Here is an 18,204-nt window from a genome sequence, read left to right on the forward strand (position 1 = left end):
CGCGTCGCTCCTGATGACCAAATGCATATATCGTCTGCATAGATCGACACATGGACGGATTCCGGAAGGGTGTGAACCAGGTCGATGAGCACCAGGTTAAATAGAGTGGGGCTCAAGACTCCGCCTTGTGGTACGCCTCGGTAGGTGTTGCGTTGTGATGACGCACCGTCCTCTGTTTGCACAAAGAATGACCTGTCCTTCAAGAAGCTGGATATCCACCGAAATACAAGGCCTCCGAGGCCGACATCACCCAAGGCGTCCAGGATGGCTTGATGGGTTACGTTGTCATATGCGCCTTTAACATCCAGGAACATCGCCGCTGACAGTCTCCTGAGGCTTTTTTCGTGCTGAACAGACGAGACAAGATCTATGACGTTGTCTATAGAAGAGCGTCCGCGTCGAAAGCCTGCCATAGCGTCAGGATATAACTTGTAATGTTACCACTCTAGACGCGTCAGCACCATCCTCTCCATCACCTTTCCTAGACAACTGGCCAGAGCAATGGGACGATAAGACGCCACGTCTAGGGGTGATTTACCTGGCTTGAGCAAAGGCACAAGGCGGCTAGACTTCCATGCAGCTGGAACTTCTCCTTCACGCCATGAATTATTGTACATGTTTAGAAGTGCATGCCGGGCTGTGTGACCGAGGTTTCCAAGAGCTGCGTATGTCACCCCGTCAGGCCCAGGCGATGAGGCTTGTTAGCTAGCAACATAATGTCGTCCGCATAAAATAAACCTGGGAGCTGCTGCTCTACTACTGTACCCGCCAGTCTGTATGAGAGATTAAACCCGATATTACTTCCTTCTAGCGCCCTCTCCATCCTCACCATGTACATCATAAACAGCAGCGGGGATAAAGGGCACCCCTGTCTCAGTCACTTGTTGATATGAACTTTCTCCTCGCTCCTCATCCCGTCTCATTCAACGCAAACGGTATTTTCTCGGTAAATCTCTCTCAAAAGCTGTAGACAATCGACACCTAAGCCTTCCCCTTCCAGAATATCCCACAATATGTTGCGGTCTACGTTGTCATAGGCTCCTGTAATGTCTAAAAAGGCCACATACAATGGTCTGCTTTCTACTTTTGATATTTCAATGCACTGAGTAAGAACAAACAAGTTATCATCTAGACGCCTACCTATTCTGAAGCCATTCTGAAGCTCTCCCAAAATGCCATTATTCTCTACCCATGCTTGAAGCTTTATTTTGATTGCCTGCATTGCTAGCCTGTATATTACCGACGTAATGGTCAATGGTCTATACGAGTGAATTCTATGTTTCTCTCCCTCACCTTTATAAATTAAATTCATTCTACTTTGTCGCCAACTGTCTGGTATTCGTCAATCTTTTAAAGTTTTTTCCACTCCTTTCACCATAGCTTCCTTACTTTTTGGTCCTAGTTCATTAATCAGCCTAATGGGAACCTCGTCTAGCCCTGTGGCTGTCCACTCTTCTCTTCCGCTTTCTTCCAGTTGAAATTTGTCAGCACCAGCTCCTTTTCCACTTGGGTCTCTTTCATGCTCTTTTTTTCTTCAAATACAACCTCGTCATTGCCTTGGAAAGATTCGGCTGCTGCTTTTCGGATGTAATTTATTCGGACGCGTAAGCGGCCGCCAGCGCCACCTCGACCTATCTTTCCGACGCATCGCGGAAGGGCTTCAGAGCCGGCGGCGCGGTACGCACACTTCCCTATTCTAGACACTGTAACCGCGCGTCGGCCCACCATTGCACTATCTTCGGTATCGGCCCACGCATGGGGAGTGTGTAACGCCTGCTTCATTTCCACCGCGGGTCGGCCCGGTACTGCACTATCTTCGGGATCGGCCCAGGTATGGGGAGTGCTTAACGCATGCTTCATCTCCGCCGCGCGGCGGCCCGGCATTGCCCTATCTCCGGGATCGGCCCACGTATGGGGAGTTTTTTGCGTGCCACGCCAGCAACGACACGAAAATTTCCTTGGACGGTAGAGGTACATACAGCTTCGCTTTAAAATGCTCACGCAATCGGTTCTTCAAGGGTAGTGGGGAAAGCTTGTATGCGTTTCATATAACGCCCCTAGACAAGCGTAGAACGAGTTTTCATCTAACCCTAACTTAATCCGAAAACTGCATCGTTTTGCCTTCACATAACCCTTTGCAGGCCCCTGAATTCTTCTAAATATAAACTCGGTAAATAATATAGCTCTCCCAGGACCCAGTGAAATCACACATGTTACGTTTCCGAACGCTTCCGATCGTACTAAATAGCTTCGCCGAAGTCAGCACACTTCTCTTCAACACTGTACATTATTTTCAAGGTGATCCCGTGGTTACTGCCATGCTTTATCACGTGGTGCCGCGTCCATTGCTTGCCTCAGCTGCCTCCGTTGCCTACGCTTGCTGGTGCAGCTCTGCAAACCTATGTTTCGGCGGATATCTTAGACGGTGACTGGGTGGACGACACGCGAAGCTTTTGCTGCCGCTTCAAATGACATGTATGCGCTTTCTGAGCTCACGTTGTCCAAACGGCGAGAGCAGAGCATACGATGCCTGTAACAAAAGCGGGGCTAAAAATGTATGCCACGCTATCTTAACTTACTGCTTATGAACTGAATCAGTGTCAGTGTGTTTAGCTCTTCGTTCTTTATTCAGCAAATACATTTAAGCAGTGACTTGTCAAGTTTCTAACGTAGTAAAGTTCCCCGGGCGGTCTCTGTTTGGTTGTTTATTTTCTGCCTGGCCGCTCGTGGGTGTGCTCAATTGCGATAGATTTGTTTTTGCTGGGCACAAGGCTTGTGACCTAGATGTTATATACGTTGCAATAGCTTGTAACAAATACGTATTAACGCTAGTCGCTCGCTTACTGTGTGGACCGTTACGAAGCGTTCAGCCAGTTCAGCTTCGAACATTAGAGTGATGTCGGTATAGCCGCCGTCACCCATGCTTCGACGCATTGATTCAAGCGTGTGTCCGTTCATTATTTTTGACACGTTGCTGGTAGAGAGGGCGTAAGTTTGCGTGTGAGTTGGGGTTGATGTGTGTAGATAACGTGCGAAAACCTTAACTTATTAAGAAGCGGCACTACTTCCTTTGTCACCGTATAACGAGCGGTACTGACTCGTGCAGACGATCCGGGTTTTCAGTTCTTTCCTAGGAGGTTATAGCGCTACTACGCTGGAGGATGAATGAAATTTTTTATCCACAAGGGAAGCCGCGCAGCTCGAAGAGCCGGCAACAGAGGCAGTCCTTATGTAGCAGTCGTCAGTGAACTTGCACACACAGATTCATTCCATTCCTTAACACGCTAGTCACAATTTTTGCGGCGAACTAGTGCACACGTCTTCACTCCCCCGCTCCGTATTTTGCAGCACGAATGGGGCACAGCACGTTAGCGAAAACGGAGTTGCATTTCCGACAGCTGATCGCACAGAAGCATGGCAGAAGAGGTAATGGTTTCGTATTCGTGCGCTTTCGCTGAGGCAGCGTGCGAGGCGCTGCCATAAGCGCCATCCCGTTTCTCTAGAGCAAACTGCTTCGCGAAAAGGGTCAATAGCGTGTGTGAAATATGAAAGCGTAGCAGAACGCAGGCGACGCTGTCTCATGTATATTAGTCACCTGTGTACCTGTGAACAAGTCTTATCGTGCAAAACCGCCGCCAGCAGCCACAAGGCGTTATTGTGAATGGATATCACATTTTTTGTCTAGAATTTTTGCAATGTCATTTCCTATCGGTGGTGTGCCGGAAGATTGGCTTCTTGCACGCATCGCACCTATCTTTAAAGCGGGCAATATGTTATTGGCGGAAAACTAATGGCCAATTTCCATTACATGCTCCACGTGGAAAACGTTAGAACACATAATATCGAAACATCTGGTTGAATATATAGAAAATAACAACTTATTCTACAGCAAGCAGCATGGCTTTCGCCAACGTCTGTCAACAGTGACGCAGCTTTTTGAGGCATCTCATGCTTTCGGCGTCGCAATTAACGACAAGGAACAAATTGATGTTATAGCAATTGATTTTTCGAAGGCTTTTGACCGGGTGTGTAACACAAAACTTATTGATAAATTGTATAAACTTGGAGTTAATACACAAATTGTGAAATGGATCCATGCGTACCTTACAAATAGAAAGCAGTATGTTCAAATAGGAGGCGAAAGCTCATCCTCCTTACCTGTCTTATCTGGTGTGCCACAAGGTTCGGTTTTAGGAGCAATTTTGTTTCTATTATATGTAAATGACATTGCTAATGACTTGCATCCTAACATTCAACTGCGTTTATTTGCGGATGACTGCCTTATTTACTGTCACGTTAAGAATGTCCCGGATCAAGTGTTGTTGAACGAATGCTTGCAAAGAATTTATGACTGGTGTGTTACGTGGGACATGAAAATAATTTCGATAAATCAGCTTACATGACTTTAACTAACAAGAAAACCCCATTGCTTTTTACTTACAGAATAAATAATCGCCCACTTCAACATGCTAGTAAGCTTAAGTATCTTTGGGTCACAATCACGCACAATTTGAATTGGAACGAACACATTGAAAACATTTGTTGTTCTGCTTAACGCAAACTCACTGTTAAGGCGAAAGTTGAAAGATGCTACACCCGAGGTAAAGCTCAAGGCGTACAAAACAGTTGTGCGGCCCACACTGGAACACGCATGTATAGTCTGGGATCCGCACGAATTGGGCCTGATAAAAAAAATTGGAACGAATGCAAAGAATCGCCGCACAGTTTATCTTTAATGCTTATCAAAGAACGCAGTCTATAACTGCGTTATTATCTAGTGCCGGTTTGCCCGAACTCGCAACGCACAGAAAATTAGCCAGGTTGAAATTCTTGTACCAACTGTATAACAATAAATTGAATTTGGATTCCAGACTATACTTGCGTACCCCTGGACGAGAGTCCCCACGTACAGGTCACCCACATGCTGTAATGGCCTATGTGCCGCGCGTTGATGCCTTCAAATTTTCCTTTCTTGTGAAAACGATAGTTGATTGGAACAAACTTGACGCAGATGTATTTATTGAAACGCACACAACTGAATCATTTAAGTGCGAACTGTCAGTATGTGTTTGCTGAATGCATTGTTTGTTTATTGCGGAACTGGCCTTACATGCTTGTGGAAAATTTCCCCCCCCCCCACCCCTGTAACAGCTCGCAAGGGCTAACGGTATTGGAAATAATAATAAATAAAGTGCGGACTAAGAGGGAAAAAAAGCTGCCCTTCAAAATATTGGGCGGCGACTATCCAAAGATATTTGTTAGCGTCGAGCGACAGTTATCCGCTTTATAAGCGGTGCCATGCTCAGGGAGGAAGCTTGAGCTCGGGAGCTCTCAATACGTGGGAATGGGGAAATCTTCTCTCTCGGCAGTCACTGCACCAATTTTGATAAGGATTGATGCGTTTGAAACAAAATGTTAGTATCTGGTGGCTGTAGGAAGCATTTTTTTTACTGCGTAAATATTTTTACAACTGTTGCTGAAATTGCGAAATTTTACAAAACCTAACCATCAGCTTTACAACTTTGTAACCCAGCAGTAAACGGACGATGTGACCATACTGTAAACCACACCTCATACTGTATATAAAGTTGTCAAAATTGACGTAGTATACACTCTTCTAGAGTACAATACTAATTTCTCAGCATCACTTTTGCAAAACCCTTGTGAACATTGTAACAATTTCGCGTAAGCTGTAAATTCGTAAATGAAATTTATCTGCTTTAGATGCCCTAATGGATGAAGTTTACTATACAATATCTCTTCATGGTGCAGGGTTACAGATTTTTAAACCTTGTACTTTTTTTTCAAGCTTACCAACGTTTTGAAATCTTTGTAAAACAATTCTCGGTCCTCAATCGACATTCGGCATGTTATAAACACTAGAATGTAATGTATTTTCTCATTTTCCAAAACATTTTTTAAGATTGGCCACGAGGTTGTCGCATTGCAGCTTTTTTTTTTTTTTTTTTTTTACATTTTATCTGAACAGGGGGACACGGGAGTTGGCGCCGAGCTAAAGCTTTCTTCAAGACGATGGGTGGGATGGGGCGCCGAGCACATATATGGTTCTGGCCCTGCGATTGTGCTATACGATTGGTGCGTTGTTTACTGTTTCATTGCCACACGAGACCGACAACCACTTCTGCGCTTCAGAGAGATTTCATGTTCGCTCTGGTGCGAACTACTTGAGCGCGAGTGAATGCACAATCGGTGTCGAAAGCTCGAAGACCATGAACACACGAAAAGAACCTGAATATTTCCGCAGCAAGTGCACGCAGTCTAGAATTTGCATTTCCAGCACGCAATATAGCAGTCGCGAACAACGGGTTGTTAGGATCACAAACTGCTCGTACATTCAAGTTTTCTCGGATCCCGCGGTGGCTAAACCTTTGACGGCGACTGCACGTGCAGCAGTCTCAGCTAATGCGCTGATTCTACATGTTGCGCATCATATGTATGTGCCTGTAATAATATTTTTCTGCTTGGTATGTGAATTCATTATAACATACCGTTTACATATTAAGCTAGTGCGAACTCATATCGTTTCTTCTTTTGTTTCCGGTGTTTAGATGCTTCGTTTCGTTCTATTATTCTAAAACAGCGTGCTTTTTGTCAGCCACACGATACAAGATTTTGCAGTTCATAAACAGCGACATAGAAGAACGTTCGAGAGAAGTAGAGAATAGCGGCTGAAGTTCCTTGTTTGAAAGCGCGTATTTACAAAAGTGATCAAAAGCGATCTTGCTGTTGCATCAGGCGGGGCGGAGCGCCATGTAAGCTACAGCTGGCGTTTCCCTCTTCATCGTATAGGCCAGCTTGAGTTCGAATCACCCGTCGCCTTACCGATATGCTCTTTCGCGCGAGCAAATAAAGCAGATCTAGCAGTGAAGTGCGTGTATTTGTAAACCACTACAAGACACAGGATAAACGAAAAGGAACGGCCAAACCTGTGCGCACTGACAAATAAAGTTTAATAAAGACAACGCACTGTTTCTTTATGCAAAGACACGGTCGCACGGTTCCGGGAGGTGCCAACAAGGCAACATAACCACCGTAACTCTGACGTCAGATCAAAGAACGCAGATTAACAGTATCTGCTATAGCGCCAAAGGTTTCAGAATAAAATCAGATTCATCCTTGTAAAGCAGTACAGACGGAGCATGGTTCCATACACCTGACATCTCCTGCATGCCTCGGAAACTTCTCGGATGTACTTTTATGTTGTTCGCTACAGCTCTGAAGTTCTTTATCTTATGACTGAAGTGCATGGGGCTTTCCAAGAAGCGTTTGTACAGTGCCGACTCCTTAAAACGGGCAGTGACTGCCCGAGTGAAATATTCCTAGTCGATAAATATGAGACGCATTTTTTTTTAGAAGGAGCATTTCTTTACAACTTCCGACAACTCCATCACATCCTGAGTGTTGCCCCACTGTTGAATTGACGGCAGTCGAGAGCCGAATGGTAACTTCGACGCACAGCACGGATGCACAGACCTCGGCTAACGTGTTTCTTTCTACCGCAGCGAATTTCGCCGCACATTCCTGTCAATTAGCAGAAAGAAGAAAAAAAAGCAGTCACGCGTTTTTAAAATTTTTCTTTTTTTGCAAGACATATTTTAACACTTCAGCAACCTAGCCGAAAATACGTAAGCAAAGTCGGGCGAAACAAACGTGTACCACAACATGGAAAGCACACCTGCACACGTCGTTTGAAGGTATGGCGACGTTGACCTCGGCAACGGCGCGTTGGGGCAGCATGGAGATGGAGGAGAGATACGCGGGCGAAGACCACTGACCAGGCGATGGAGAGATAATAGGTCGTAAACGCAAAGTTCAAGGCGACGCGACGCGCGGGCTTGACATACAGGTGATAGGGCAAAAAAAGCTTCCCCGACAAGAGAGGGCATCAGCGTGTCTTTGCCTATTTCTTAGTCAAATACGCGAAAACATACTTTCACTTCCTTTCCTTCTTTTTTTGCAGTCCCATCCGCGAATATGCAAAACAGGGAGCCCGATACTATGTTTGGGCTACAACTGTAAGAATCGCGGCGTTGGAAATAACCACGACCTTTACTCTCGTAACGCCTCTAACAGGCGTTGTCGTCGTTTATTAGAGTCGTTGCGACAGTTAGCAAGACCACGTGTGTGTTCGTGCTTCGAGATGCAAAAGAGGTGGACCAACGCGTGGCAACTCCTGCTTTTTTTTTTTTGCGTGTGTGTGTGTGCGAACCTCAGTTGATAACAAGCAGTCGAAACAACAGTGAATAGACGCACCAGCCCCGTGGCGTTTGATCGGGTCGGGTATAAAACTGCACCGATAACCGCTGTGCAGGCATCAGTTCTTCCGAGCCAACTGAAAGATCAACACAGTCCACTATGATTGCCGTGAGTAGTGTTGCTATCCATTTGGCTTTCGTCTCGCGCTTTCTACGTTCACCTTTCGCGCTATTTGGCTCGTGTCCATACGTTGTAGATACGTTTTCAGCCTAAAAATTGTCATTCTAGAACATTCACTTCTAACCCCTGCAATGTTTCTTGCGCTCGTGACTAATTATGAAAACCATTAACTTTACTCTGTAGATGCGTTTAGTATTTTCTAGTTGACTGGCATTCAGGAGCCTTACGTGTTGCAAGCTATCAATCGAACTAAAGCCAGAGATATTCTCCCTACTCATTTCTGCGTATTCTCCATTTGGCGAGATTGCAGGAATTAATTTGTCACTAAATTTTCTTCAAAAATGAAGCTATTCCTTTCGAAGCAAGCAGCCCTATCCTTTCAATTTGTAATTAAGCCCCTAGACCTCCTTCCTTGAACAATGCAAGCATAAACTTACAGAACTATTTGCTTTTCTTCTATCAAACTGTCTGCGGTGGAGATATGAAGCTATTGCTCCCACCCATGCGCTGCTCCGTTTTTATATCACTTTGACAGCAGATAGCTTGTTGGCCATCTTTATATATAGGAGTACGATAAACCTGCTTGCACTCAGGTCAGCAAGCACCGCACCGACCCGTCACTACTCAGTCCCGCAGCCAAACACGTCAACCAACGTTTTACAAATTAAGAGCGTGGTTGTAAAAATTCCGCTCTTAACAAAAACCTGCTAAAGTAATCCATCAGTTGAAAAACCAGCATCACGAGTACTCTGCCTGCGACTCCATTAAAAGCATAAGCGAGACAATATCGCCGTCTGTAAGGCAAAGCATAAGAAAGTAAGGAGTACTTTAATCGCCACGTGGAACGCTACAGTTGCTATGCAGTTCGCCCAGGTAAAAAAAAAATAATCGGAAAGCCGACGCTCTCTTTTCCTGCAGGTCCTGTGCCTCTTCGCCGCTCTGGTGAGCAACGCCCTTGCGGTGTACGTCCCCACGTACGGCCTACCGGTGGCCGGCTACCCTACCGTCCCCGCTGTCTCGACCCTGCACGCCGCACCCGTGGCCGCTCTACAAACGGTCCATCGCACGGTGCCGGTCACTCCAACCGTCCACAACGTGGCTACCCCGTACGGCTATCGCACAACCGGCGTCAGCTACAGTCACAGAGTCGACGCCCACCCGGTGAAACTGCGCTACGTGTACGGCCTTACCCCATACGGCCTCAACTACGGCTACGGACTGGACGCCTTCGGATTCCCCACCGTGCTCAAGAAGTGGTGAGATATATGTGAATACGACCGACTAATTGCGTTGTTATCCGCTGAGCGTGGGTACGCTAGTTGTCCAGGCACCGATCCGATGCTGCAGCGTATAGGTTATCCGCTAAAAGAGATCAACACCCTTGAAAATTTTCGATTGTCATAGGTGTACTGCTTAGGAAAAAATCGGGGAGAAATGAACAGTATGGCCCCGATGGTGTAGCGAAAGCCACGTTCGCGCTACGTGCCAACTGTTTCAATCCGGAGTTCCATCGGCTGCGAAGGATGCAATCGGATTTCACTTGGCGCCAGCGAAAAGAACGAACAGTACCTATCAGTGCCAGAAATTTTCCATGGCTTTTAAATTTTGCTGAATGCTGAAAATGAGTACAAGAAAATGAGCGCCGTTCTTCGCGGAAACGTAACGTTTATAGTCTGAACGAGTACTGCGACTGTAGGGGCGAGTTAAGCGAAAAAAATTAATAAGGCCACAAACTTATGACTGAGTAACTGGTTTGATTTGATCGATTAATTGTATTGGAAATGTTATCAAAGTTATACTTGCCATAATATCGTTTCTTATGGTGCAACAAAATATGAGATGACTTTGCATTAAAAAATGTTAATGCGGAATAAGAACTTTATTACCAATTGTACGATGACAGAAGGTGCACCTTATGTTAGCTAACATTTTTTCTTAATGTAACAGACGAATATTAACATTCGTTTATTTAGCAAAGGCGGAAAGCTCTGAGTATATTCATTTAGCCAACTGCATTACACTGAAGAACTGGAAAAGAAGGCGATTTAAGTGTATCGCAGGTCACAGTGAAACAGATGGCATGACAACATTTTACAAGTAATGTATCTACCGTTAGGTAGCAAGTAGTTTTTCAGCGCTGCTACGACCTCATAAATAATTTTCTCAACGCCGCTAACTCACAATGCTCTCTACTTTTCAGAAAAACAAGCTTGGCAAACGACCTAATGACACCCTGACAAGACCCATCGGTACGAGGACAAATATGTCACAGCTGACGACAACACAAGATGTTCTCGTCCTCGTTCTTACTTTGCTGACGCGTAGGTAGTTCAGAAAACGAATAAAAAGTCACGAATCAAGCAAAGTATTGTGGTTATTTGCCGTATTCCGCAGCCAGCTGCCGCTCCATATACGAATGGCCATTGTTGTTTCAAAGTGCTAAGGCAGTGCTACGAAAAGAAACTTGTGAAATATAGCTTTACAGCTGTATTACGAGAATAAAGGGGCTAAGGCAACCTATCGTTGCCTTTTTCTTCGTTATTCTCAGAATGTACTTGAGGTTTCCGGATAGCTTGCCTTAGCGAAGCCTACTTTCCCACTTTACTGCATCGTCGTCGTCATCGTCATTGTTGTATTTGGTTGCCACAGCCTTGGATAAGGTGGTCAACAGAAACGGAAAAGGACAAGCGGATTCACCAGTCTTATAAATTTAAAATAAAAATAAAATATGGATTTAGTCACAGATAAAAATCCTATGGTCAAGGAAAAACTAGAAATAAAAACATGTTCAACGCAAAAGGTGGAGCTATTGAAGATGAAGGAGGAACAAATCTGGCAGGTGAAAAATTAGCTTCGGTAAGATAATTCATGTATCTTACTAGCTTCGATATTAGCTTCGATATTATGTGCGCTAAGATATGACACTGCCAAGCAATTACTTCGGTATGTGAACCCAAAACTACAGCTTCTGCCCACACTTACTATTGCGTCCTCTTCGTCATCCTTAGCTTTGCGCTACCTAGTTCTTCTTCCGCGGCATCATTTTTCTCTTTACCTCCTCCTTTCTTTGTTGCCGTCTAAAAATAGTTTCCACGAGACCTTGGCAAAATAAAATTTCACTATTGCTCAAACATTTATTTGTAGTTACAATATGCGCTAGAATTGATAAAGCACTGCTACTGGTTCTGTCATTTAGGGTACACAATGACTTGGTGTTTGTTTCTCCATGTAATTTAGTCGCTATTTTGAGAGGCCACGACAATGTCCCTTGAAATTGCAGTGGTCGAGTTTCATTATTGTTTGCGCCACTGTAAATTCTTATTTAAGATTAGTCACTTGACGAGTTGCGTTGCACCAGATGCGTAACATAGTCAAACACTCTTCAAAACATCCCTCAAACAACCACCGCTGTAGAACCAGCGAAATCCGACTTCTGCAGGGTGGTAAACACACCAACATTGTACGCTAAAAACCAAAAAAATAGATTTTGGTGACCGAACTCCTTGCGCAGCATCCACAGCGTTGCACCTGCTACCTGAAACGAAGTGTGGTTACAGTGAACTAGGATTATGGTCCCGCCCAGAGGCGCACACTGCTTGCTTCAACTTAGGTGCCAGCGGATTTCTAGAGACGCACAATGCAGCGCCACTGGGTATATGGGCCCATATACTTGCTTACGCAGGGTGTCCCAGCTAACTTTAGCAAGAGTTTGAAAATATGCCAATGCCACGCAGCTGGACACAACCAAGGTAATGCTGTTTGGCGTCGCTTGGAAATGCTCAGATAAATTTTTTCCATTAGGCCTACTAACATAATTAGTCTTAATAATTTAATCATCTTGTCAAATATCATAGTTCGATGAAAAATGTATATTGAAAATTGAGCAGCCTCATGAAAAACCCCCGATACAGCTTTCTGTTGCTCAATAGGTGCTACATAAAAGTGTTTTCCTGAGCACAAAAGACGCCCGCAAATACACGCTAAGTGCCTCGAGCGGCCAGTCGCGCGGCAATATTGCGCGCATTTGCGGGATTCTTTCGTGCTCGAAAAAACTTTTATGTAGCACGTATTGTGCAACAGAAAGCTGTATCGGGAGATTTCCATATCGCTCCACAATTTTCTCATTGACACTTTTCATTTAATTAAGATATTTGAGAAGTTGATTACTTGAATAAGACTAATTATCTAATTAGCCAGAATTAACTGATAATCTGAGTATCTTTAATCGATGGCAAAAACATAACCTTGGTTCTGTCCAGCTACGTGGCATTAGCATATTTTTAATCTCTTGCTAAAGTTAGCTGGGACACCCTGAAAACACAGACAAACCTAAAGACACACGTCGCGAGAGCACCAACCGTTCCCTGCGGAACGTTTATCTGATTTCATAACAATTACCTACCAAATCAAGTTTGGTTCGCATTACTAAGACAACAACTGGAGTTGAGTCTGGTCTGCTAAATATTTTTTTTTCTTTTTTTTTCCTCTAAGAAAACGGGGATCGGCGTCTGCCTTTGCACGAGTTTTGCTTTGGCACTATAGTCTCGAAAACATCGCAGTAACGAGCAACTTTGGGAGCGATACATTCATTTTTTAACACTTTATATTTTTAACGGCGGAGCTGTCCTAAGTCGAGCCTTGGAATGTTCCGAAGCTCACCACAAGAGGGCGCACCGAGAGTAGGAGCGGCTTTCCTCCACAGTGGAGGAAAAGAACGAGGAAGCTTACCAGCAAGTATGCCGCCTGTAAGGTGGGAAACCCAGCAACAAATAGCGTCAAGCGGAAAGTCAGAGTGGCTGAAATAATCTCATGGGTGGCGGCAATGGAAAAGAAACCTGCCATGAGTAACTACTTAACAGGGAAAAATGAAATCGGGAAAGAAACAATTTATAATAACTCAAAGGGAAGCTCATTACTTTTTGAAGCGAGATCGGGATGCCTCAGAACACGCACCTATAAAGCGAGATATAAGAAGGTAGATGAAGCATGTGCTTGCTGCGGTAAAGCTAAGGAAACGATGGAGCATGTTTTATTAGAATGTGAAGACATCTGCCCAGCGGTCAATTTACGCACCACTGGCCTCCTTGAAGCCTCGGGTTCAGCGAGAGTAGTGGAAAAGCAAACATGTCCGCAATAGGGATCAGTAAGAGGCGATTAGAGGATTGGTGGAAGAAAAGTAGGGAAACGACAAAAAACGGAGACGTACAAAAGCAATGTTCGCAATATGGGATCAGAAAATTTGGTTTTGAGAATTCATAGTGCTTTTTTTTTCTTGTTTAACCTAGGTAGGACATTAGGCAGTATAATAGCAAGAGCTTGGTGGCCCAACCCACCGCACCGTTCCAAAGGGGACGCTCATAGCATCTATCCATCCATCCGCTTTCTTTTTCTTTTTCTTTAACCTAAGTAGGACATTAAGCAGCATAATAGCAAGAGCTTGGTGGCGCAACCCACCACCCCGTTCCAAATGGGACGCTCATAACATGCATGCATTCATCCGATAGGGAGCCTACATGTCGCGCACCTCCGTCTATTAGAGTGGTGTCAACCTTAGACCTTGCTTGTGTCGCCGCCCGTCGTTGATCAGTGTTGCGAGCACACGTTGCTGCGCCATCTTGATCCCCAGTCGGCATGCCGTCGCCGTGCGCATAAAACTGTCGTCTTGCCGTGGTTGAGTGACTGTGATTTTCGCTCTCGACGGGGTCTTTAATGGCACCATGCTAGCACTGTGAGCACGTTCACAGTTGTGTGAGCACCGAAAATGCCCGGGTGTTGCGTTCCGCAATGCACGAACCTCTGCAGGAAGGGCACACGAATGTATCGCTTCCCGGCTAGCCCTAACCGAACTAAGCGCTGGCTTGTGCAGTGACAAGGGACCGCTGGGAGCCCACTGCTGCTTCTCGTGCTTGCGCTTTGAGTATAATACTTCGCTTCACCATGTGTGTGCGGCGTACTTAGTGCTATATTCTACATTTCTTGAAGTGCTCTGTACTTGTATGTTTTTTGTGAGCGGCGTGGACTGATAGCTGCCCGCGACGGCCGCCCCTAGCCGAGCTGTAGATAGCGTGCGCGCAAGTGGAGGCTATGCGTTCCATTACGCGGTATTAAGAAGGCATGAAACGTAAATGTTCATAACTGAGCTTGATTGTAGAACATGTTCTAACTTGGCAGCCGCATTTCAATCTTTGGATGCGCTGCAGTTCAGAGTTTTGCGCGTCGTTAAGCTACGTTCGGCAATCGGCTTGTACGTAGTGTGCTGTATATATATTTATTGCATCTACGAGAAAAAAAAATTCGCTAGGTTGTTTGCGCTGAAATTCCACACGGGGTGGAATTTATGATTATGATTCTTTCTTATACCGTGTTATTAAAAGTAATTGATCGGTTTGATTGCAAAAGATAAAAGCCGATGTCGTGCACTGCAAAACTGCGTATGATGGCTCATTTGTCCATTCCAGGTTTCTGCCGCCGTGTTCCACATCAAAATTCCCGTAGTGATCAGTTAGTAATAGGTCTCGATCAATTTTGATACCACTAGGTAATAGAAGCGACAGATCGAGCGCCCTGCCTCGCTAGCGATCGGTCGTGCAGAGATCTGCATGGATCTTTTTTTCAGCGAACCGAACTTGTCAAAAGTAGTTCAAACAAGCCTGGCCCTAAAGGCCGGTTGTGGTGATTTAATGATAAGATCACTTATAGTGATGTAAGCAGGAACGACCAAGTAATTTAGGAGAAATATTTTTCGTTCAACGAGCACATAAGTATGCACTCGCATGTCTTTCGTGGTGATGTTGGGCGCGATTTCTTTCACATACTGTTTAAAACTTCATATGTATATGGTAATTCATAATTTCGACGCGCGCATAATATTAAAATGGTTCAAGATACGCTTTCTGTCGATCGTTTGGTGCATCACTGAGAAATGTAGACCACATGGCCTAAATATTTAATTGCAAAAAATAGGAGGTAATAACTTTTTCTTTGAGGTCCTCATTACATTAAGTTTCCAGCAACTGAAACAACTTATTGTGTTTTCAAATAATTTTGTTAATATTGTCTCTTTTATTCTAGACAATATTGAAGATGCAAGATTTGAACGGAACAGGCTATATCGTTTCCCTATCGTGGTAAGTACATATATAAAACCTATTTTAGAAGACAAAAATGTTCCATTTCGCTCCGACATTCGTGAATCTAATTTCTGTTTCAAAAAAAAAAAAAAACATCTGAACTCATTAGCCCAATTGCACGGCGGTATGTTGTTCTTATTTTCCTTTTTATATAAAGCGCCTGAAACGGTCCACAAAATGCTTTGGGGGGTGCGTTTCATTTAAGAAAACTGCTGACATTTTCCTTGTAATTTTTACTCTGCAAAGCGAAAATGGGTATCTAGGCAGTTTCCTAAATAATAAAGCATAGGCAAACACTTCATTGTAGTGATTTTCGCGTCCTTGTTTTTTTTTCAGCCACTCCGAAGCCCCGGAAGTCCCAAAGGAAGCGCACTTGTGCCTTGACACCTGCAAATTCGTCTCGCACCAAACGTGTTTGCACATCTGCAGACGTTTCACAGCTGCCTCTACATCCTGGCGACGTAAATATTCCTGACCACAATGTCCTCTCGACAAGGCAGCGAAGGCAAGCAACACTAGCGAGTTGAAGTGTCATCGTGCGTCAGCAGCCGCCTCTCCACCAAATCTGCCTCCCAGCAATGTAGCAAGTGACACAGACGGTACTCCTGAGTCCAGCCGTAATGGTGTGTCAGCAGCCATTCTGCCAGATCTCCATTCCAGCACTGTAGCAAATGACGCAGACAGCACTGATTCTCCACACGGTCTAACAACCATGCCAGCTGCCTTCATGTTTGGAGGTGGCGCAACTCCCACATTGTTGATGTTGTGCCGAGAAAATGCTGAGCTGCGCAAAAAAATAGCGACCTAAAATGGAAGTGTAAAAATTGTTTACAACTGCATGAACAAGTCAGGTCAAAAGTACGGAGTCTCAACAAGAAAATGAAGTTAGCTCAGCAAGAACTAAATGCGTTAAAATTATCAACATTTCTTGCAGCAGATCAAATAAAGGCTCTGGCAACAAAAACCAGGATTCGCAAGTGGTCGCAGAAAATATACAAGTAGCTCTCCAAATCAAGCATGCATGCGGTACGACAGGCTACGAATTTCTCAGGTCTTTGCCATATCCGCTGCCTTAAAACAGGACCTTGATTCGAAGGACGCAGAACATTCGTTTCATGCCCGGCATCCTCACTGTGGTGCTAGAAGTTTTAAAACGCAAGGCGCAAACAATAGAAGACATTGAGAAAGACTGTGTGCTTTTCATGGACGAAATGGAGATCAGCCAGGGCTGCGAACATGATCCCTCCCTCGATTGTCTTTTTGGAGGTACGACTCCCCTGTAATGAACTGCGAATGTCTCCAACCATGCCCTTGTGTTTATAGTTGGGGGTTTAAACACAAGATGGAAGCAAGTCATCGCTTACCACTTCGCTGGTCGTTCAACTGACGGAAGGATTTTGAACGAGCTAGTGTTTCATTTAATTTAGCTCTGTTTCGCGTTTACATTGAGAGTGCCTGTTGTGACAAGTAACACGGGAGGAGCGAACAGGGCAGTATGGCGCCTCCTTAGACTTTCAAGCCTCAGATACTATGAAACTGTCTCCTCTGTTGCACACCTCCACTTGGATGGCAGGTAGCTATATTTCATGGCCGATCCTGCTCACGTTTTAAAAAATATTCGTGAGCAGCTTCCTCGTGCAGGCAGTTTTACCCTGGCGGTAGAGACAGCAAAGGAGCATGGCATCCCAGGAATAACTGTTAGCATTGAACATGTTAAGGCTGTTCTCGAATATGATAGCAACAAGGACCTCAATATTGCTAATAAACTGTGGCACTTCCACGTCAGCAACGGACATTTCACAAAAATGAAAGTAGACATCACAGTGCAAATGTTCCGCGAAGCACCCTTTGCCATTCGGTATCCAATCGAGCAAAACGTCTTGAAGCCGGAAGCGGAAGCAACTGCATGGTTTTTTGACCTTGTGACTAAATGGTACACTTCTATGTCATGACGACACCCCATCGTCACTTTAAACCATTTCGATCTCGCAATGCGCAAGGAAGAAGTTAGAACCTTGGAGCTTGCGTGTGCCACGTTCAGCCGAATGAACATGGGAGTGACTGCACATTGGAAGCCATCTCAAGCCTGTCTCTTGGAGTTGACAACTGTTCTACTGCGCCTTTCGGAGGAGCTCCTGGCGAAGCACGGATACTTGTACCTCCTCACTGCTAGGTTAATCCAGGATTGCCTTGAAACTGTTTTCTCAGTAGTGAGGCTCAAGCAACCTGTACCAAGTGCGTACGATGTGATATGCGCACTGAAGGCCATTTGTGTTGGCCAGCTTCTGCATACGCCTAAGTCTTCTAGCTACAACATTGATGACAGTAGTCATTTGCCTGACCTCCTTGATCCAAGCCTGAAGAAGCTGGCAGAAGACCCCAGCCAGCAGTCTGAAGAGTTGGAGAACCATGTTTGTGATTGTTCTGACAACTGCGGAGTGCGACATCATGGCTTATGTGGGTGGTTTTCTTCTCAAGTCTATTATGAAGTGTATAGACAGCTGCAAGAGTTGTGAACAAGTATTGATTGACCGTAATTTTGCCGAATACAGCAGTCTCATTCACCTGAAGAAATATGTCAAGAGTTCTGCAAACCTCATTCAGCCAAGCCAGGTTGTAATGAGTATTTTGATAGATTGTGAAAAGAACTTGAAAACTTTTGAAAAAATGGATGAAG

The 18,204-nt window shown here is 44.8% G+C and overlaps 1 protein-coding gene across 1 annotated transcript; it reads left to right on the forward strand.

The window, feature by feature from the left end:
• The first annotated feature begins 8,011 nt into the window (after positions 1 to 8,011).
• LOC129386963 (uncharacterized) lies at positions 8,012 to 9,657 on the forward strand. Its single transcript, XM_055075519.2, has 2 exons — positions 8,012 to 8,385; positions 9,316 to 9,657. Exons 1-2 carry the CDS (start codon positions 8,377 to 8,379, stop codon positions 9,655 to 9,657), a joined length of 351 nt encoding a protein of 116 aa, XP_054931494.2. The 5' UTR covers positions 8,012 to 8,376.
• The last annotated feature ends 8,547 nt before the right edge of the window (positions 9,658 to 18,204 follow it).

This window comes from Dermacentor andersoni, chromosome 3, assembly GCF_023375885.2.
Source record: "Dermacentor andersoni chromosome 3, qqDerAnde1_hic_scaffold, whole genome shotgun sequence".
Classification (NCBI taxonomy): Eukaryota; Metazoa; Arthropoda; class Arachnida; order Ixodida; family Ixodidae; genus Dermacentor; species Dermacentor andersoni.